General features: G+C 43.1%; 1 protein-coding gene across 4 annotated transcripts in view; it reads left to right on the top strand.

Moving 5' to 3' along the window:
- Positions 1 to 22,432, top strand: part of RSU1 (Ras suppressor protein 1) — a 275,988-nt gene that overhangs the window by 51,126 nt on the left and 202,430 nt on the right. For all 4 annotated transcript variants that reach the window (XM_079913092.1, XM_079913091.1, XM_079913089.1 and 1 more), the window contains 2 exons: positions 698 to 780; positions 1,053 to 1,167. In XM_079913092.1, the coding sequence (XP_079769218.1) occupies positions 698 to 780; positions 1,053 to 1,167 (198 nt within the window). The remainder of the gene's footprint in view (positions 1 to 697; positions 781 to 1,052; positions 1,168 to 22,432) is intronic.

Here is a 22,432-nt window from a genome sequence, read left to right as displayed (position 1 = left end):
CAGCGGCCATGGCTCACGGGCCCAGCCGCTGCGCGGCACGTGGGATCCTCCCGGACCGGGGCACGAACCCGTGTCCCCTGCATCGGCAGGCGGACTCTCAACCACTGTGCCACCAGGGAAGCCCTCCACTTCATTATTTTAACGCCTTCGTCTTCATTTATTTTTGTGTTTAAGGCTGTAGAAACAAGTAGTGATAATTAGTCTGATGATAGAAACAGTGTACGGTGGTTTTGGCCTCCATCACCAGACAGCCTTTTGGTCATTTATTTATGTTTTGACCTAGCTCTGTTCACACGCACGAGCCCTCTGGCCCCAAGCATTGATGAAGCGACACAGTGGTTTTCTTGGTGTCACTGTGGATGCAGATCGAGGCATACACGTGAATCGGAAGTAATCGAAGAAAAATAGTTACCTTTTCCGAAAGCATATTGAAACCCTGTGCCAGAAACCGCTGGTGCCCATACATCGTTAATTTCCTCAGTCCTCCTGGATATAGATGTTTTCCTGAACGCACCAGCTGCACAATAAGGCCGTAAATCTAAGTTTGACCCGCTTGTTATTATCCCGAGCCCTAGGTGTGTCACAGGCTTTTCACCACGCCAGGGTTATTAATCAAAGCTGACTCCCTTGTATCGATCAGACCTCTAACGGTCGGGTTCCGTGCCACCCTGCTTATATATCGCTGTTTAACTTGCAGCCACCCTGCGCGCACTCTATCTAAGTGACAACGATTTTGAAATCCTGCCGCCTGATATTGGGAAACTCACAAAGTTGCAGATAGTAAGTAATTTATCTAAATTCTTAGAAAATCACTTCGCTCCTGCAGCCCTTGTAGGGGTGGAATCAAGGCAATTTGAGCCAGAGTGCGGTTTATTTTGGAATAAAACCACTACCCCCTGAGACCGTTTTCTTGCATGTCTGCAGACACTTGTAAATAAATTGGAAGGACTGAGCCTTCGAAGAAGAGAGGGCAGGGGCGAGGAGAGAGTTTCTGTCGAGCGCCTCTTCACGTGAAAATTGTCTTGACAACCGCTTGTTTCTCTTCTGTTTAGCTCAGCCTTAGGGATAATGACCTGATCTCGCTGCCTAAGGAAATCGGGGAGCTTACTCAGCTCAAGGAGCTCCACATTCAGGGGAACCGTCTGACTGTTCTGCCCCCGGAACTAGGTAAGGTGGCTGATGAATGGTCTGAGTTCCGGCTTTAATTAATAATAATGATCCCAGTGCAGCAGCCCTGAAAACCCCTGTCTCCTCTTCTCAGCACGAACCCTCCACCGAGGCACCCAGTTCTGATCCTTCCTAGTAGCATTTGTCATTGACCAGAGTTTAGCTGTTCCGCGTTTGTCCTGCCCCGACGCTCTGTTGAGCGGCTGTAGCTCCCAGTGTCTTGAAACTGCTGATGGAAGATGACCCAGCTCGGCTGCCTGCCTGGTGCCGTGGAAGGAGCCTGGGATGAGTAGTAATGGTCTTACCCAGGGCTCCTCCTTTACCAGTGGCGATGATGGCTTTTTTTAAAAAAAAAATCTAACCATCACTGTTATTTCTTGGAGGGATCTGTTAATTTTTTATTTTAATCCCTTGAAAACTTTTACCAAATAGTGAAAGTGTTTATGACAGCTGCTTAAAGATACCATTTGCAGTCATGAATTGGGTTCTCTCCTGACGCCATCTCCAGTGGGATTGGCTAAATGACGTTCTAGCTGGGGGCTCCTCGGGCCTACCGCCACGGCCCCTGAATCTTCGTACTCTGGTCCTTCACATGGCTCTGGGTGACCTTGTGGCCTTCCTTGGAAATAACGTCCAAACCAGTTATTCTGTTACTGAGGTTATGCCGCCCTTCTGGAAAAGTTTCACGAGTTCTCCTCTCTTTTCTCGTGGAGACTCTGGGTATCCTCCCATTTCTTCAGTACGTGGAACTGTATTGCTTCTCAGACTATGACTGTTTGCTTTTTTGCTCCAAAAGAAAACAATTTTATTTATTTATTTATTAACTTTTATTGAAGTAGAGTTGATTTACAATATTGTGTTAATTTCTGCTATACAGCAAAGTGACTCAGTTATACACATGTATAGAGATAGATAAATAGATAGACAGGTATCTTCTTTTTCATATTCTTTTCCATTATGGTTTGTCACAGAATAGTGAATATAGTTCCCTGTGCTCTACGGTAGGACCTTGTTGTTTATCCGTCCTATAGATACTAGTTTGCAGCTACTAATCCCACACTCCCATTCCTTCCCCGCCGTCCCCTTGGTAACCACAAGTCTATTCTCTATATCTGCAAAATAACACAGTTTTTCAAAACACATTTGACCCAGCCTTCTTTGAGGAAGTACCTCAAATGAGTCTGGTGCTCTTAAAGAGGGCAGTTATTATAAACCAGGTGCTGAGCTCCATGAGAGAGGGGGTTTATCTGTGTTCCCTGCTATGTCCCCAGCACCTCCCACGTGCTAGGAATGAGGTAACTTCTCAAGGGGTAAGTACTGAGTGAGTTCATGAAACAGGGACCTCAGATAGCAAGGTGCTGGGAAGGCTACAAGCGGGCTGAGTTGGGCTTCTGTCCAGAGCTGGGCTGTCCGGTTTGGAAGCTGTGAGTCACACGTCAAGGGTTCAGTAGCCACACGTGGCTTGTGGCTTCCTTACAGGAACATGCAGATATAGAACATTTCCGTGGGACAGAAAGCTCTGCTGAGCTGCATTAGTCTAAAAGGGAAAGCATTCACCCGGTTCCACGGAACAAACACAGAGTTTCATCCCTGCATCCCCATCTTCTGTAGCTCCTTTGTTGCTGTAAAAGGTCTTGAATTTGTACTGATTTTAAGGGCTGCAGAGTAACTCGGCACCGTCCGTCTCTTCACTGAGTTATGGGTCATCCAGTCCTGCTTAAGGAGCAGGGTACGGGATCAAGAGAAGAGGTTTACGATGGCAAAAAACCTTCTTGCCAAAAGAGAGATTCTAGGCAGTGATTGGCCAACCATAGGTGTTGGCACTAGTAATTCCTGGGGAGCTTTTGCAGAATATAGATACCTGCTCCCTCCCCAGTGTACTGAGTCAGATCTCCACGCGTGAGACCAATTCTTGTGTAATTTGATAAAATTCACTTAGCGCTTCTGACATGCGTCCTTGATTAGTGTGACGAGGAGAAATGAAAAAAAAATGTGCGTTTTGTTTTATTTCATTTTTCAAACAGTGAGGCGGTGTAGGGCATTGGATTAATCAGTGATTTCTATCCGCTAATAATTTGGTAGAAAAATACCTAGTTGAACCTCCACATACCTGTGTACCTTTCTATTTTTAAATTTCACATTGGTCTTCCTATTTACGTACTGCACGTAGTCACATTTCTCTAACATTTCTGTTATGCTCTCCAAGGCCAAATTATATATATTTTTAATTCAGGACTAGAATTGAGGAGAAAGTCTTTAAATGAGTTTATTTTTGCTAGCCTTACCTGGAAAAGCTTCGTCTCAGCATCTGCCTGGTGGCACTCTTCCCAAACTGCAGGCAAACACTTAGCTGGAAATAAATGGTAAACCCCTATCTAAGATGAAGACAGGTGTATTATTTTTGAACAGTGATCTTTTTTTTAAGTCAAGAATACTATAATAGATAGTACTATAATAATAGCTATTATAGGAATATGTATTAAGGCCTCGTGTGCCAGGGCACTGTGTTAAGTGCTTTTCCTGCATTGTCTCCAGTAAGTGTCCTAAGAACAGTAAGTGGGCTTTTTAGAGGTGAGGAAACTAAGGCTTAGAAAGGGTTGGTGACGTGTCCATAGGGACACAGTGAGTCACGGAGGCAAGACTTGAATCCTGACAGCCCCTTTTGCAGGTCCGTGTTCCTAACCACTGTGGCTCACTCCTTCCCATCTGTGTGCCAGTGAGAGGATTCCTAGAAAGCAGATTCCAAGTGTGAACGGAGCACAACACCTGCTCGCTTCCCCAGATGCTGGCAGAAGGAGAGGAGATTCAGTGTGGCAGCTTGTATGGCTGGCTGTGCAGGTGTGTGGGCTGCAAGGCCAGAATAACCCTTGGCCCAGTGCAGAGGAGGTGACCTCTGCGGAAGGAATTGCTGTTCTGCTCTTCCGTTCCAAGCCAGCTGCATTGTTGCTCTGGTTCTGTCCCCCTGGTAACCACCCAGCTGCCGTAGGAATGTCTTCGTTTGTCTGTGTACCTGGTACCCAAGGTGGTCGTTTGGAGCTGCCCTGGCTGGCGGCCGAGCAGTGCTAGGGACTGTGGACTTGAAGCTTCTTATAATCTGTCCCTACAGCAGGGTCGCTTCTGGATGTGTTTTAAAGGGTGGATGACGCTCTCTCCCCTGTATGTTCACTTTTTATATATCTGAATAAACAAGGTAAATGCTTTTGAGACTTCTGTGGAATTTCCTCTGAAAGTAAATTTGGAGTTTATTAACTTGAAACCTTGTTGGTAAGGTTTGAAGCAAGCAAGGGAATCTGGATGAATTCTGACTTGTCAGATCTAAGAACATTCAGGGACACTGCAAAATAAAGTCAGAGGCTGGGTTGGAGTTTTAATACGTAATTGTATTACTTTTTTTCGTTGTACATCCTTGAATAAGTTACTTTAACTGTTACGTCTGGTTCCTAAACAGTAAATCACTTGATTTTATGTTAATCGGTATACCTGTAGAAAATTAGATATAATGTGGGTCTGTCATTTACCCATCCATTTCCTCATTTGTTCAAATGTAATTAAGTTCCTACTTTAGGCCAGGTTTTGTTTCCAAGGAAACAAACTTTTCCAGTAATGTAGAATTCACTTATCTAGCCGCTGTTTACTGAGTCCCTACTTCATGTTTTATTTCGGGGGGTTATACAACAAGAGACAAAACACCCCTTATGACATTTTAGTGGGGGAGGGAGGATGGACGGACGGATGGATGGATAGATAGAAAGCATAAGAGATCATGTTAAATGCCCTGGGGAAAAAATAAGAATGGAAGAGAGTGTTTAAATGGGAGGGGGGGGCGTTACTCTATTATTGGGTGTCGGTAAAGAAAGCCCCGTCGTAAGTTGGTATCATTTAGCCAGAGACCTAAGGCAGGGAGGGACCTTTCCGGGTAGAGGGAAAGGCCGGTGCAGAAGTCCTGAGATGGGCTTGTGTGTTGAGGAACAGCGCCAAGACTAGTGTGGCTGGAGCTGAGTGAGTGACGGGGAGAGTTGGAAGAGGGGGGCTTAGGCAGGAAGTGGGGACCCGACGACCTGGGACTGTAAGGGCACCGAGTGAGATGCTCTGGTAAAGGCCGAATGATGCCCTCCCCCCTCCATCACTGGAATCTGGGAACAGGCTAGTTTGCATGGTAAAGGGACTTTGCCAATGCAAGGTCGCATCTTGAGGTGGGGAGATTATCCTGGGTTCCCCAGGTGAGCCTGGCGTAATGGTGAGGGGCCCTCGGAAGAGGGAGGCGAGAGGGCCAGGGACAGCAGCGGGTGTGATGACGGAATCACGAGGCTGGAGTCGGGTGTGGAAGGGGCCGTGAGCTGAGGGCTGTGGGCAGCCTCCGGAAGCTGCAGGAGCCCCTGAAGCCTCCAGAAGGAAGGCAGCCCTTCCGCTTTCATCCAGGTGGCGGCAATGGTTAGGGTCTGGGTGTGTTTCAGAGGCAAATCTAGTGGGAACTGTCGATTTGCATGAGGGGGATAGAGCGCAGAGTGACTGAGGTTTGAGGGAACGGGAAGGACGGGGACGATGGTGGGAAGGGTGGCTTAGGGAGTTGGAGGACGGGAGCTGGTCGTGAGCTGAGCTCTGGGCACCTTCAGTTTGAGACGCTTTTTGGTTATCGAATCAAGAAGGCAACTGCAGGTTAGAATCTGCAGTTCAGAAGAGAGGTCTGGCGGCACAGCTGTGAGCATCGTCAACATAAACACAATGCCACAGGTTGGATGGGGTCCCTGGGACGTGACCGTAGAGGGCAGAAGATAGAGCCGTGAAGCTCCCTGGTTCCTAAACCCCAAAGCCAGAAGGAAGGATCAGGGACCTTCAGGGGTCGGGCTGGCTCTTAGGCCAGTCTCTGTGGCCAGGTCAGGGACTGTGGCCTCCCCACTGTTAATGCAGTGAGAACGTTTTGGCTTCGTAGGAGAAATTTTTTCCTGACACGTGCAGCTAACTCTGCCAGTGAAGGGGTGAAACAGACAGGATTGGCATCTTCTGCTGAGCCTGCCTGAATCCTGAAGTCTTTCGGACCAGCCCGTCTCTCCTTCTATCAGTAAAGAGCAGCACGGTGACTAAGTGAAGTGTCAGCCCCTTTTAATGAGCGGAAGAAGTCATCAGTGCAGTGGAGACAAGGCCTGCGTTGGTGGGGGACGAGGGGGGACAGACAGCCTGACCGGTCCTCAGAGCAGCAGATAAAGCCCCCAGGTAGACAGCCTAACGGTGATCTCAGAGGCGGCGGCTCCGCGAGCAGTAGATTCTGTTCCGATCTTGTATTTTCTCACTCACACGTGAGACTTCTGAGTCTTACGAGCTGAACATGTGAAGTGTATGTCTTTACCCGGTCTCTCCTTGCTAAGTTTTCCAGGATTCCGTTCCTTGCACATGGTGGAGTCATTTCTGGTTTCTTGGCTTCTAGACAGTCCTGGGACCTCTCCTCCTGCATGTGTCAACCAGATAATTAATTGCCTTTGGAGAAGGAAGTCGTGTTGGTCAGCCAGGCATGCAACAAAGCAGTGTTTCTGGATGTCAGAACCTTACCTGCAGCAATTTTCACAGCGTACGGAAGGGATGCGTGCGTTGCTGCACATACCTGGGCCTTGCTGGCTTAGTCTCTACTCTCTGCACCATGAATCAAAAGCAGTTTGTATTACAGAAATATGAGAAGCTTATGGTATTGTTTCTAGCGTATTTGTGAAGAGTAGAAGCAAATATTAATCCCATTCAGAGAGTAAGTGGTGTCATGAGTTGTGAGTTTCCTTCTAATTGTGTTCTCCAGGGTGAACAGACTTAAGAAAGGGGGGGGGCACCCATCTCAAGTCCTTCCCGTTACACCTGTTAATCCTTTTCTTAATAATGTTGAGAAGCTAAAGAAAAATACCTCCTCTCCTGTGGCAGGAGAGAAGGAAACACAGAATGCTCTTTTTGGTCAATCAAGTCTCTGATGATACGTGTCTTACGGCTTCGTGTTATTGCCACTCTGTCGGTTGCCAGTTATCTTACCCAGAGGGTTTAGACATGTTTTAATTTCTGTAGTAGGTTATAGTTCATCTCATCACTAGGCTTCGGTTCAAATCTCACTCTCCCAGTTCCTTGCTCTGCGATTGTGGACAAGTCATTTTACCCTCCATGCCTCCTGTAGAATGAGGGTAAGAGTAGTCCCTTCTCATAGTATTGATGTGAGGATTAAAAGAATAATACACACACACACACACACACACACACACACACACACTGGATTTTTATACTATTAAACGTTGACTGTTTAGAGGCTGAGTACTTGGTGAGAGGCAATGGCTGAGAAAGTCCAAAAGCCAGTCTCTAACACACTGTGATGAGTTGGATAAAAGAAAGGCTGTGACTTAGCCTGCAGTGGGAAAGGTGAGAAAAAGCAAAGGGGTGTCACAGAAGGGACTTGCAAGGGAAGAGAAGTGGGAAGGAGAGGGTGAGGACTCCACGCGGCCGACACGCATGGCAGACAGGAGGTCTGGCAAGAAGGGTTTCACTGCCGTCCTTTCAGTCCCATCGTCATCATTTTCCTGATACACGTTTGATTTCACAGATGATTTTCCAAGCTCTGCCCTTTTGTGAGTTTTATAATTGAGGCTGGGAGCAGGTCACCGGGTTCTTCTACTTAGAAGTCTCTGTGGTTAGCTTGTTGCTTGGTTGCTTCATTCACTCATTCATTCATTCACTTCTTGACTTTGGATGTCCTTTGTAAGACTGTGAACTTGTCCGAAGTATTGAACACTTAGGCATGCTTGCTCTAGCTCCCTTCTTCATCCCATGGTAAGATCTTAAACTGCCTCCCTGCTGGGGATAACTTGGTTTTCCAGTGGTTTAATTTCTCACTGTCTTATGCGACCTTTTGTGACACTGCTCGTTTCATTGACGATTTTTTCCTTCTCCCAGAACTCTTGATAACCACCGTTCTAATTGTTTTCATTTTTTAACATTACTGATGTGTGCATACACCGTAATCCTTTTGTCACTTGTCTACGTATTAGTGATTCATGTTTGAAGCCCCTTAAATAAATCCATCTTTCTAAATCTTTCTTATTTTGTTATACATTAAACACATTAAAGATCTAGAACGAAGGGAGACTGTTGTGGACCTGGGCAAACTAGGTTAGCTATCACGTGAAATCTTTCAACTCTTTTCTTGAGAAAAGATGTCATGGGGGCTTCCCTGGTGGCGCAGTGGTTAAAAATCTGCCTGCCAATGCAGGGGACACGGGTTCAAGCCCTGGTCCAGGAGGATCCCACATGCTGCGGAGCAACTGGACCCATGAGCCACAACTACTGAGCCTGCGCGTCTGGAGCCTGTGCTCCGCAACAAAAGAGGCCACGATAGTGAGAGGCCCGCGCACCGCGATGAAGGGTGGCCCCCGCTCGCCGCAACTAGAGAAAGCCCTCGCACAGAAGCGAGGACCCAACACAGCCAAAAATAAATAAATTAATTAATTTAAAAAAAAGAAAAAAAAAAACATGTCATGGCAGTTACAAAACTATCTCCAGAAAAATCAGATACCAAGAGCATGATAAATTCAACAAATTTTTTTTTTAGTCCAGATTCTCTCTTCTGGATTAGCAACCTTATATTGTCATCAGAATTGGTTTACTCTGCCTAAATCCTGTTTGTGAAAGGTAGAAATAGGTCATGGTCTGTCTGATTAGGTTAAGTAAGAAGTAGTACTGCTGAATTGGCCCTCTTTTCTACTTCTCTTCTTGGTTTTGTTCACGTGTCCGTCTTAAGACGTCTGAATGAAATCAAGACATGGGACAGCATAGTTGAGAGGGTGGTGGGTGGCGTCCAGTGGCCTGGGTCACCGTCCTGTCTCCATGCATCCCAAGACAGATGACCTTGAGCCAGTCACTTACCCACATGTTAATCACTGGCCGTAGTGATAGCAGCTGGCTTTCTTCCAACTGGGGAGCACTTTCTAGTTCACCAAGATCCTCACCTGAGCCTCTGAATATTCCTCATTAAACAGAAATGGAGAAATTATGTAACAGGGTTATACAGTGTTTTGTATGTTTTGCTTTCCTTTTAAAATTAATTTGTAAGATACAAAAATAAAACACAACATCGGTATCCTGTGAGTCAGAACAATTGCAGGCTTTGTAAGATTTAGTTTGGAATGCTGCCCGCGGCGTGGTCTGGAGAGCAGTGCACAAGTTTCAAATGACATGATAAACATACTCTCATTTCAAACTCAATTTATGTAGAAAATATCAAGAGTTTGAGACTTTTGGAAGCGCTAGTCCCCTCATTCACGTTACTGTTTCTTTTGCTTTTCTCACTACATTGATTTCACTGGCCCCTGTAGACACTTGTGTTTGCAAAGCCCAGGTTACTTCTGGACGGACCCAGACTTGTAACGTGGAAAATGCTGACCACGCACAGTAGTCCGGCGAGAGGCACACCGGGGGTACTTGGTGTAACTTGTTGGAACTCACCTTACCATGGTTGTCAGTAAAGCTCTTGGCCTCTCTCTCTGTCCCTTGGAAGAGGTGATCCTGATCCTGCCTCTTAGTCACCCCCGCCAGAGCCTTCGGGAGAGTGTCCTCCAAGGCCCAGGTGTGATTGTGGAGTCTGGCGCAGGGCCGTGTGCAGCCGGGAGAAGTGGATGCAGGTCTGCTGAGAGGAGCCAGGAGGGTCACAGGTGCCGGAGCATCTATTTGCGTGTTTAACGTCCCTTAGGATTACGTATCTTATTATTTTGTTTTTAATATTGTGGCGTTTCTGTGTTGATCCACAGAAGCGAAAAGCATGTAGGAGGAGAAGGCTAAGATTTACTGAGCTTGTAAACTGTTCCATTAGGCATTCTGTACATAGTTCCTCAGGTAAATCTCGCAACAGCTGTGCAAGGTTGGAGGCTTTCTCCCCATTTTACCGACGGACACATGAAGCTCTGAGAGGTGTAGAGTAACCTGCTGAGGTCACACAGCCAATTAGATGAGGAACCAGACGTAGAACTGCCACAGTCTGGGGTAACTCTTCCAGGTTCACTATAGGGGTGGGACCATTTGCCGCTTTTGTTCCGTGCCCCATTCTAGGACAAAGCAAATATAGTCTATATAAAGAAATAGCACTTTTATGGAAAAGAAGCACTGTAGATGAGATAGTAACAAAGATACACACCTCAGAAGACAAAATTGGTAGTCTGTGAAGTGGTTGCCACGGCCCGTGATATGTTAGCTTAACGAGCACTTTCCTACAGAACTAGAAACTGTGTTTCGTGTACAAAATTGATTTTGTCAGTTGATCATGAACATTTTTGAAGTTACTTTTAAGCTAGATAGATTTCCAGAAATACTTTGGTTTTTTACACAAAATACCATGATTTATAAAATGGTGTCGTGGACTTCATCTCAGTTCTATATTATAGACAAGGAGGGCTTTTTGGCCACTTCTTAAAGATGGAGAAACCAAGGTGTATAGGGAGATGGTGACTTGCCCAGAGCTGCCTTATGGACATGGCTTGTAATGGACAGCATCCAATTTTCAGTTCAGATCTTTTGACTTCAAAAATAAATATTCCTCTAATAGTATATCCATAAATGTATCAATACTGAGCCCGTGAAAAGGCATCATTTATCATTAGATGACAGCAGTGGTTCCAAACATATGCCTTAATTTTATTCTTTGGAAAATAAAGAAGATGTGAGGGATAGAGAAATCTCTCCCCGACTTTGGAGTTTTACCTTGAATTATATTACGTGTGCTCACATTTTATTTCTGTGTTAATATTCCTTTCGCCATACTTCACGCAAAATAACATATCCTGTTCTTGGATTCCCATGGCCTTAGTTGATCATCAAAAATGGCTCCCACGAGGTCTTCCTACATGTTATTTTTTAACAAGTTTCGTTTTATATATTCTGTTCCAGCGTATCATTAGCCCCGGAAAATGCTTTAAGTGTGGATTTTAAAAATGCTAAATGAATTATATTTCTGCCTGGTGAGTTACTGCTTTAAAGGGGGTGGGAAGTTGCAACACATAAAACGTTTCCATTCTGTATTATAAATTTCTGGAAGCCCAGTGTCAGGTTGGGTGTGATTGAACGTGTGCATCAATCTTTGTTAACACCAGCTGGTAAAGCGTGCCACTGTTTCCAGTGGACCGTCCTTTGATTTAATAGGACACTAAATGTATTCTTGCCCTGGGAGAAATGCCGGCAGTGCTGAGCTTCCAGATTTAATTTTTTTTTTTAATTCCAGAGGCATATCTGTAAATACAGTTCCTATCACCTGAATACATATATAATATCTTACATTGATGTAGCATGTCCCGTAAAGCTTCTCCTATAATATTAGCCCACATAAAAAAATAAGTCATGTTCTACTGAGCCAGACCCAGGTGGTATTACATGTGGGAGTGGGAGTTTCTCTTGGGGGTGGGGTGGAGGTAGGGAAGGGGTGAAGTGGGGCATGAGGTTCCTCATGGTGTCAAGGCCAGCAGTTTAGTGACAGACCCCAAATTGTGCCTTGTCACAACTCATCATGGGTTCACCTGTCTTTTTTTAAAATTTTTGTTGGAGTAGAGTTGATTTACAATGTTGTGTTAGTTTCTGCTGTAAAGTAAATCAGTTATACATACGCATCTGTCCACTCTTTTTAGATTCTCTTCTCATATAGGTCTTTACAGAGTGCTATCCAGTAGGTCCTTATTAGTTATCTCTTTTAAATATAATAGTGTGTCTATGTCAATCCCAGTCTCCCAGTTTATACCCCCCCCCGCCCACTTTCCCCCCTGGCAACCATAAGTTTGTTTTCTACATTTGTGACTCTGTTTCTGTTTTGTAAATAAGTTCATTTGTACCATTTTTTAAGATTCCACATATAAGCGATATCATATGATATTTGTCTTTCTCTGACTTCACACATATGACAATTTCTGGGTCCATCCATGTTGCTGAAAATAGCATTATTTCATTTTTTATGACTGAGTAATATTCCATTATATATATGTACCACATCTTCTTTATTCATTCATTTGTTGATGGACATTTAGGTTGCTTCCATGTCCTGGGTATTGTAAACAGTGCTCCGGTGAACATTGGGGTGGGTGCATGTATCATTTCGAATTATGGTTTTCTCTGGATATGTGCCCATGAGTGGGATTGCAGGATCATATGGTAGCTCTATTTTTAGTTTTCTAAGGAACCTCCATACTGTTTTCCATAGTGGCTGTACCAATTTACATTCCCGTCAACAGTGTAGGAGGGGTTCCCTTTTCTCCACACCCTCTCCAGCACTTATTGTTTATAGATTTTTTGATGATGGCCATTCTGACTGGTGTGACAGTTAGCCTTTCTTATCTATGTTTATTTAGACCTTTCTAGAATTGTTCATGTTTTCAACCAATACTTTCATAAGTTGACTGCCTACTGCAGGAGAGCATCTAATGGTGCCGTCTGTGCTTCGTAAAGTTTTGGGCTGTAGCCTGCCTTCTCATATTGGTAAACAAGCCCATGCGCATTCTTAGCATACTTTAGGGTTTCACGGGCCGCAGTGCTCTCTCCCTGTTGCCTTCCTATTTGCTGTTTTAAGGAGGTGGCTCTCCTTGGACAGCACCTGTACCGTATCATGCCAGGTTCTGACCTCCAGTCTCATAGATAGTCATTCCTGTAATCTCTTGGGTTTGGAGAGCAGCGGTAAACAAAATAGACGTAATCCCTGCCCTCATAAAGGGAATCTTTGGGAAAAAAACAAATCAACAAAGAGTTGAAAGTGACAAAATAGAAATTAGAGCTAATACCCAAATCTGCTAGAATGTCAGCTCCAGTGTTATCTGTGAGCTTCCATCCTGGAGAGAAGCCACCATCCTCTTCTCTCACCGGAGTTGCTCTAAGAGCCTCCTCCCTGCTTTCCTGCTTCCTACCTGGCTTTTTCCAATCCATTCTTCATGCAGTGGTCAAGGCCATTTTATAAAATCACAAATTGGATTACATCATTTCTGTGGTTAGAATTCTTGAATGTACTCTGTGGAGCTATAAGACCCCAGATGATCTGGCCTCCTTTTTTTTTTTTTTTTTAAAGGAAACTGTTACTACAGCCCTTTTATTTATTTATTTGCTTGTTTGTTCGCTTATTTATTTATTTATTTATTTTTGGCTGCATTGAGTCTTCGTTGCGGTGCACGGGTTTCTCACTGAGGTGGCTTCTCTTGTTGTGGAGCACGGGCTCTAGGCACGTGGGCTTCAGTAGTTGCGGCATGTGGGCTCAATAGTTGTGGCTCGCAGGCTCAGTAGTTGTGGCGCTCTGGTTTAGTTCCTCCGCAGCATGTGGGATCTTCCCAGACCAGGGCTCGAACCCGTGTACCCTGCATTGGCAGGCGATTCTTAACCACTGCACCACCAGGGAAGTCCCTGGCCTCCTGTTTTTTATGCTACTCTTCGCACTCGTTCACTCACAGGCTACTCTAAATGGCTTTCATCCAGTCCCTTTTCTTTGTTTTTTTTTGGGGGGTGTGCCACGCAGCGTGTGAGATGTGGGATCTTAGTTCCCCGACCAGGGATTGAACCTGGGCCCTCGGCACTGAGAACACAGAGTCCTAGCTGCTGGACCACTAGGGACTTCCTCATCCAGTTCTTCATGATCTTTGCTCTCTGCCTGCAATTTTCATCTCCTGAGTATTTGCAGAGCTGGTGCCTTCAGGTACCAACGCACATGCTTTTTTTCTCAGTGAGCCCTTCCTGACCATTCTGTATCCCAAGAGTTTCCTTCCCGTTATTTTCTACTATGGCGTGTTTTTTTCCTCATGCATAGTTCTTTTATTAAATATTTATTCACCACTTATGTGTTTTAAGTCTCTTAGGGGAGGTATCAGCGTGTTTGATGGTAGAGAGAAGAAAAGAAAAATCTGTGCTTTCATGGAGATACAGATCCATGATCAGCACAAATTAAATTTTGTGTATGTTAGAAAGTTTTTTCCATATAAAAAATTGGTCCAGGGAATTCTCTGGCGGCCCAGTGGTTAGGACTCCGTGCTTTCATTGCTGAGGATGTGGGTTTGATCCCTGGTTGGGGAACTAAGATACTGCAAGCCTCACGGCGCAGCTAAAAAAGAAATAAATAAATAAATTTTTGAATTGGTCCAATACCATTTCCTTTTCCTGTTGAATTGCTTTGGTGCTTAGTCACAAACCAATTTACTGTACAAGTGTGGGTAAATTTCTGGGCTATATATTATGTTCCAGTTATCATATTTTTATAACAGTATCACATTGTCTTGATGACCATAGCTTCATTAGAAGTTTTGAAATCATGTAGTGTAAATCCCCTTTTTCAAAATTGTTTTTGCTATTCTAGATCTTTTCTACATGCATATACATTTTAGAATCAGCCTGCTAGGATTTTTATTGAAATTTGACTGAATTAATAGATCAATTTGGAGAGCGTTTGCATCTTAACAGTAGAGTCTTCTACTCTGTGAACGTGGTATATTTCTCCATTTGTTTAGGTTTTTAAAATTTCAGCAGTGTAGTGTTTTTTTTTTTTCTTCGGAACGTGGGCCTCTCACTGTTGTGGCCTCTCCCGTTGCGGAGCACAGGCTCCCGACGCGCAGGCTCAGCGGCCATGGTTCACGGGCCCAGCTGCTCCGCGGCATGTGGGATCCTCCCGGACCGGGGCACGAACCCGTGTCCCCTGCATCGGCAGGTGGACTCTCAACCACTGCGCCACCAGGGAAGCCCAGAGTGTAGTTTTTACTTGCCTATATTCTGTTAAATTTATAGTTAAGTATTTTATGTTTTTGATGCCATTGCAAGTGGAATTTTTAAAATTTCATTTTTAATTAGTATTTAGAAATGCAGCAGTTTTTTGTAAAATGTCCTTGGTTAGTATGGTTTTCCTTATTTACTTATACAGTCTTGTAGGGTTTTTTTGTTGTTGTTGCTGTTGTTTATTGGTTTGGCTTTTTGTGTGTGTGTTTGTGTGCAGGGGAGCGTCTTCCGTAAGATGTTTTATATGCACAGTCGTGTTGTCTGCAAATAAAAATTATATTTCTTTTTTTCCAATTATTATCTTCTTTAATTTTTCTTTTTACACTTGCTAGGCCCTTTAATACAGGGTGAGAAGCAGTGAGTAGGAATATCCTTGCCTTATCTTGATTTTAAGAGTAAAGTATTGTTGTTCATCATTAAGTGGTTACTAACTATGTCTTTAGAAAATACTGTGTATCTCGTTGAGTTTCCTTCTATTCCTAGTTTCCTCTTAGTTTTTATGAATGAGTATTAAGTATTCCCAGATGCTGTTTCTGCATGTATTGAGGTGGTCACATGATTTTTCTCCTCTGGCCGCCTGACTCCACTGTGGACCCCAGTGATCCTTGCATTCTGGTATTCACACCCTTGTGTGGTCTCCTCCTGTTGTTCTCTGTGTCCAAGTGAGAACAAGAGAGAAATGATGTCACTTCTGAGGTTAGGTTATAAAAGGCACTGCAGCTTCCGTCTTGGGTGTGCTCTCTTGTTCTCTCTCACATTCTGCCTTGGATCACTTGCTCTTGAGGAAAGCCAGATGCAGTATTATGAACAACCCTGTGAACTGAACAGGAAAGTGGTTCATCCAGCCCCAGTCAGGCTGTTAGAAGACTGCAGCCCCAAACTGGCAGCTGGACTGGGTCCTGAAAGACCCGATTCAGAGCTGTCTAGATAGGCCACTCGTATATTCCCACCCTCAGAAATTGTGTAACACAGCAGTAGCTAACTAATAAATCACATTTATTTGCTAATGTGAATTACGTTGATTGTTCACATGTTAAACCAATCTTGCGTTTTTATACTGAAGCCCACTTAATCATACTGCATTACCTATCCTTTATTTGGTAAAAGCTTTATTGAGATATAATTCATATACCATACAAGTCACTCATTTGAAGTATACAATTCAGTGTTTTTAGTATGTTCAGAGAATTGGGGCTTCCCTGGTGGCTCAGTGGTTGAGAGTTCCCCTGCTGATGCAGGGGACACGGGTTCGTGCCCCAGTCTGGGAAGATCCCACATGCTGTAGAGCGGCTAGGCCCGCGAGCCATGGCCGCTGAGACTGTGTGTCCGGAGCCTGTGCTCCGCAACGGGAGAGACCACAACAGTGAGAGGCCTGCGTACTGCAAGGAAAAAAAAAGAATTGTACAGCGATCACCACAATTTTAGAACTTTTTCATCAACTTTAAAAGAAAATCTGTACACTTTAGCTCTTACCCCTCAATTCTTCCATCTCCCCCAGCCCTAAGGGCATATTCTTTTTCAAGATTATTCTGTTTTTGTCCTTGACTTCCTGTATGAATTTTACAATCAGCCTGTCAATTTCTACAAAGAAGCCAATGGGTATACTGATAGGTATTGCATTGAATCTACAGATTATTTTGAAGAGTATTGCTATCTTAAAAATATTGTTTCAGATTAATGAACATAAGATGTCTTTTCATTTATTTAGATCTTCTTTAATTGTTTTCAATGATATTTTGTCAACTTCAAGCTATGTGTTTTGCACTTCCTTTTTAAAATTTATTCCTAAACATTTTCTTTTTGATGCTATTATAAATGAAATTGTTTTCTGGATTTATTTTTGATTTGTTTATTGCTAGTATATAGAAATGCAGTTGATTTTTGTTTTGGTCTTATATCCTGCAATGTTGCTTAACTCATTCTGTTTTTTAGTAGATTTCTTAGAATTTTTTCCATACATTATCATGTCATATACAGCTGAAGATAGGTTTGCTTCCTCCTTTCCATTTTGGTTGCATTTTATTTTCTTGCCTAATTGCTTTGGCTGCAATCTCTAGTAAAATAGTGAAATTAAGTAGTAAGAGCAGACATCCTTGTTTTATTCCTGATCTTAGGGAGAACATATACAGTTTTTCCCCAATAAGTATTACGTTTTCTGAGGGTTTTTTGTTTGTTTGTTTTGTTTTTTTTTGTGTTACGTGGGCCTCTCACTGCTGTGGCTTCTCCCGTTGCGGAGCACAGGCTCCAGATGCACAGTCTCAGTGGCCATGGCTCACGGGCCCAGCTGCTCCGCACCATGTGGGATCTTCCTGGACCGGGGCCCGAACCCGTGTCCCCTGCATCGGCAGGCGGACTCTCAACCACTGCGCCACCAGGGAAGCCCTTTCTGAGTTTTTTGTAGATGACCTGTGTCAGGTTTAGGAATTGCATTTCTATTCCTTGTTTGTAGAATGATTTTATCATGAAAGGGTATTGGATTTAGTTAAATGCTTTTTTGCATCATTGAGATGATCATGTGGTTTTTGTTTTCTATATTTTCCTTTTTATATATTTCTGGATTTGATTTATTAATATTTTGTTTAAAATTTTCTACCTTGTTCATTTCTTGAAGGGTATTGGTCTATAGTTTTCTTCTTTTCTTTTGGTATCTTTGTATGGTTTTTGTATCAGGAATATCCTGATCTTATAAAAGGTATAAAATTGATATTCTTTCTTAACTGTTTGAAAGAGTTCACTAGAGAAGCCATCTGAGTCTTAAGTTTTCTTTGTGGGAAAGTTTAGATTATGGATTCAGTTTTGTTTTTTTCCCATAGCTGTAAGACCCTTTACATTCTCTTTTGGTGTCATTTGGTAATTTGCATATGTTAGAGATTTTGTGTTTCTTCTAATTGTTCTATACTATCTATTATGATGTCCTCATTTTTATTTGTCATACTAGTAATTTTTGTTTCTCCTCTTTTTTCTCCACTTTAAATGATCTAGCTAGACTTTCAGTTTTATCAGTCTCTTCAAATATCCTGTGTTACTGTTTCACTGAGTTCCTTTATTCTTTGTTTTATATTTCGTTGATTTGTTTTGCTTAGTTTGAGTACAGTTTGCTCAGATTTTTCTAGCTTCTTTAGGTGAAAACTTGAATTGTTGAATTGCAATCTTCTTTTCTAATATAAACGTTTAGAGAACTAAATTTCTCTGTAATCATTGTTTTAGCTGCATCCCACACATTTTTTGTTTTTATTATCATTCAGTTCAAAGTATTTTCCAATTTCTCTTGTAATTTTTTCTTTGTTATTTAGAAATGTTTTATTGTCACATTTGGAGATTTTATAATCTTTTTGTTATTGATTTCTTATTTATGTTATATGATCAGGCATCATAATCTATTTGACTCTTAGCCATTTAAAATTGATTGCCTTGTTTTATGGTTCAGCATATTGTCTGTGTTGACAAATTTTCCCTGTGCACTTGGAAAAGGTTATGTGCCCTGCAGTGTTCTGTAAATGTCAGGGAGTATTATGCATATAATCTTACATGTTACTACAAATGTTCATTAAGGCCCTTTCCTCCTTTGTTCTCGGTATTTACCAAGTTTTTAACCCCCCAGAATAATCTCTTGGTCTTTATTGCCTTTTGAATTATCTTCTTAATCCACTGTTGTAACTAAGACCAACTATATAAGTTTTCTAGGGCTGCCATAACAAAATGGGTGGCTTAAACAACAGAAATTCATTTTCTCACAGTTGTGGGGACTGGAATGTTCCAGATCATTGTATCAGTAGAATCAGTTCCTTCTGAGGGCTATAGGGAAAGATCTGTTCCAGACCTCTCTCCCTGGCTTGTAGATGGCTTCCTTCTACCCATGTCTTTATGGTCGTCCCTCTGTATGCATACATGTTGGGTATCTCTCTGTATGTCCAAATTTCCTCTCCTACTCCTAGAAGTTCGCTGGTCATATTGGATTAGAGACCATACTAATGACCTTATTTTAACTAAACTGCCTCTGTAAAGACCCAGTCTCCAAATACAGTCCCATTCTGAGGTACTGGGAGTTAGAACTTCTACATGAATTTTTTGGGAGAGGACACAGTTCAGCCCTTTAACACAAACGATTTCTCTCTCCTCCTTATTTATAAACCTTGGTGTAAAACTTGATGTCCCTTGATATTGTTTCATTGTTTACACGCTTATTTCTGCCTTCACTTTCTTTTATTTTGCAACAAAAGGTCCCATTCCTATAAGCCAGCATGTTTAATCTTTTCAAGAATCAGTGACTCCTGGACTTCCCCGGTGGTGCAGTGGTTAAGAATCTGCCTGCCAGTGCAGGGGACACAGTTTCGATCCCTGGTCCAGCAAGATCCCACATGCCGTGGAGCAACTTAGCCTGTGCGGTGAAGTCCGCGCGCTCTAGGGCCTGCATGCCGCAACTGCTGAGTCCATGTGCTTCAGCTACCGAAGCCCGCGTGCCTAGAGCCCGTGCTCCTCAACAAGAGAAGCCAGCACAATGAGGAGCCTGCACACCGCAATGAAGAGTAGCTCCCACTGGCCACAACTAGAGAAAGCCTGCGTGCAGCAACAAAGACCCAACGCAGACAAAAATAAATAAATAAAAAAGAATCACTGAGTCCTTTATGAAGCCAGTGAAACCTGTAGAGGAACTCTCTCCAAAATGTATATTTTCACATACAAACTTTTACGTATAATTCAAGGAATTTTAAAATATATATCCAAATATATCCATGGACCCTTCAGTGTTGAATTCTCACCCCAATATTCCTTCTGACTCCCTAATCTAGGTTCTGTTAGCTGACTGGTACAAATGTCATTTATGTATATCTCCCAGATTTTCCTCTGAATCACGTGCAAATAAAGACAGTGACTGAGCCCAGGATACATGAGTGGCTTGTGCGTGAAGTGACAGCTACGGACAGAAAAGAAATCCATCACTCATTTGATGGGTCCTCCTTCAAATCTAGTTCATAGGATATAGCGGTAGATGGTTCTGTATAAACTTCAAAAAGGTCTTGGCTTTTTACCCCTTGCATTTAAAAGGTTATGTGCTACAACGTGAGACAAATAAATCATGATTCACTACAACGACAGCGCTGCAGTCAGTTACATAAATTGCTAGCGAAACACTAAATCTGTCACTTTGTGTGTTCTGACCATTTAACAGTCAGAATAGTGTTGGAAAAGAGGGCTGCCTGGAAACAAAAGAAGTATAGTGGCAGATGCAATTAGCAAGATCAATGGTTGGTGTTCAAGGTTCATTGTTTGGTCATTTCAGTTGACCCAAGTGAAAGCAATTGCTATCCAAAGGACTTTGCTAGCTATAATTTGCTGTACAAGAATGCAGGAAAGTGAGTTGCCCGACTTTACAGCATCTTTGGAGTGTGTTATTTCTCAGCTTACTGTGTTTCTAGGGCAGTGACCAAAAGATCAAGCTTGTTCTTTTCATTCATTCTTTTCATTGATACTCCACAGCTTTTGCTCACTTAGTATACTTTTTTTTAAAGCAATTTTTATTTATTTATTTATGTTTTGGCTGTGTTGGGTCTTCATTGCTGCACACGGGCTTTCTCTAGTTGTGGTGAGCAGGGACTGCTCTTAGTTGTGTACGGGCTTCTCATTGCAGTGGCTTCTCTTGTTGTGGAGCGTGGGCTCTAGGTGCGCGGACCTCAGTAGTTGTGGCTCACGGGCTCTGGAGCACAGGCTCAGTAGTTGTGGCGCACGGGCTCTAGAGTGCAGGCTCAGTAGTTGTGGCGCACCGGCCTAGTTGCTCCGCGGCACGTGGGATCTTCCCGGACTAAGGATCGAACCTGTGTCCCCTGCATTGGCAGGCAGATTCTTAACCACTGGGCCACCAGGGAAGTCCTTGCTTAGTATACTTTTTAAGTTCTATCTCTTCACTGACTTCCTTAACAAAAATCTTCTGGTCTGTGTTTGAATCCTTCATAACAGGACTTTGAGCCTCAATTGATCACACCTTATTTTTCTTCAGGCTGGCATATTTTACACTGTCAAATGATAACCCCAGGAGGACTACTCGAACTGTAGCAAACACCACTTTGAATAACATTGCATTTTTGTGTTAATAGGATTTTTATAACTTTTCATTTGATTGTCTTAAGCTGATCAGTTTTTATCAACGAATAAAGTTGAAAATGTGTCAGTAATGATAATGATAGTAACAGCTACCTTTTATCAGTGCTTCTCTCTCCTAAATAAGATATTTAATCCTACATGAGGTATTTAAAGCCACTTTCAAGTCCATTGATGGAAGAATGGTTAAATAAACTATGGTAGATTACGAGAGATGCTTACAACAGCACAGTATGAGGTTGAATTTACAGGGTGAGTCCAATTACAGAGAATATTTACATAGCTACATAAAAGTGAGTTAATCAAAAATTACTGATTAATGTCTTTCGGATTCTAGGTCATTTTTGTTTTTCTATTTCTAAATTTTTGAAAATTTCTGCAGTGTATTTGTGTTAGCTTTTATACTATACACAGTTATAGTTTTTACTGAATGACATAATAATAAACTACCCTAAAACCTGGTGGATTAAAACAAAGCTGTTTTCTTCACTCATACTTCTGTTGGTGAGATCTGTCTCAGCTGACACTTAGTCAGCTCCGTTAGGTATCTGGGGTCTGCTGTGGGTTGGCTGATGGCTGGTGATCTAGGCTGGTCTCACTCACAGGCCTGGGGCTGGCAGGCTGTAAGTCAAGGCTCTGCAGGGCCTGCATGCACAAGTACTTTCCAAGTGTCTTCTTGGTTCATGTTTGTTAATCTCCCATTGGCCAAAGCAAGTCACATGGCTAAGCCCAGAGTCAATTTGCAAAGGCCTAAGGGCATGGTTACAGGAAGGGGGATAATTCAAGCCATTTTTGCAAGCAGTCTTAGACGTGAACAGTGAAATGCATGCCATTAACATAATGAGAAGAAACCCCCTAACTAACCTCAAGTCCTGACATAGCCTCCGAGAGTCATAGTATCTTGGTTTTAATGACTTTAATGATCTTCTGCCCTTTTCATTCTTTTGTGGCTGTGAAGAGTAGGGAAGAGAGTCTTGAGCAGGTAAACTCACATACAGTTAGTTTTTCTCTGGTTTTCTAGCCTTCATCCCCCCCATCACTCCCATCCCTACTCTGAGTAGCCAGGAGCTTGGGCTTATCCATTCACTTTTCTTCTTCTTTGAAACTTTATACTCTGCTCAGAAGACAGCCAGTAGAATAGATTTAAGGGGACCTTCAAGATGGTGGAGGAGTAAGACGTGGAGATCACCTTCCTCCCCACAGATACATCAGAAATACATCTACACGTGGAACAACTCCTACAGAACACCTACTGAATGCTGCCAGAAGACCTCAGACTTCCCAAAAGGCAAGAAAATCTCCATGTACCCGGGTAGGGCAAAAGAAAAAAGAAAAACAGACAAAAGAATAGGGATGGGACCTGCACCTCTGGGAGGGAGCCGTGAAGGAGGAAAGATTCCCACGCACTAGGAAGCCCCTTCACTGGTGGAGACGG

Source organism: Stenella coeruleoalba (assembly GCF_951394435.1).
Source record: "Stenella coeruleoalba genome assembly, chromosome: 2".
Lineage (NCBI taxonomy): Eukaryota > Metazoa > Chordata > Mammalia > Artiodactyla > Delphinidae > Stenella > Stenella coeruleoalba.
This window is presented reverse-complemented; position numbering and strand designations above follow the sequence as displayed.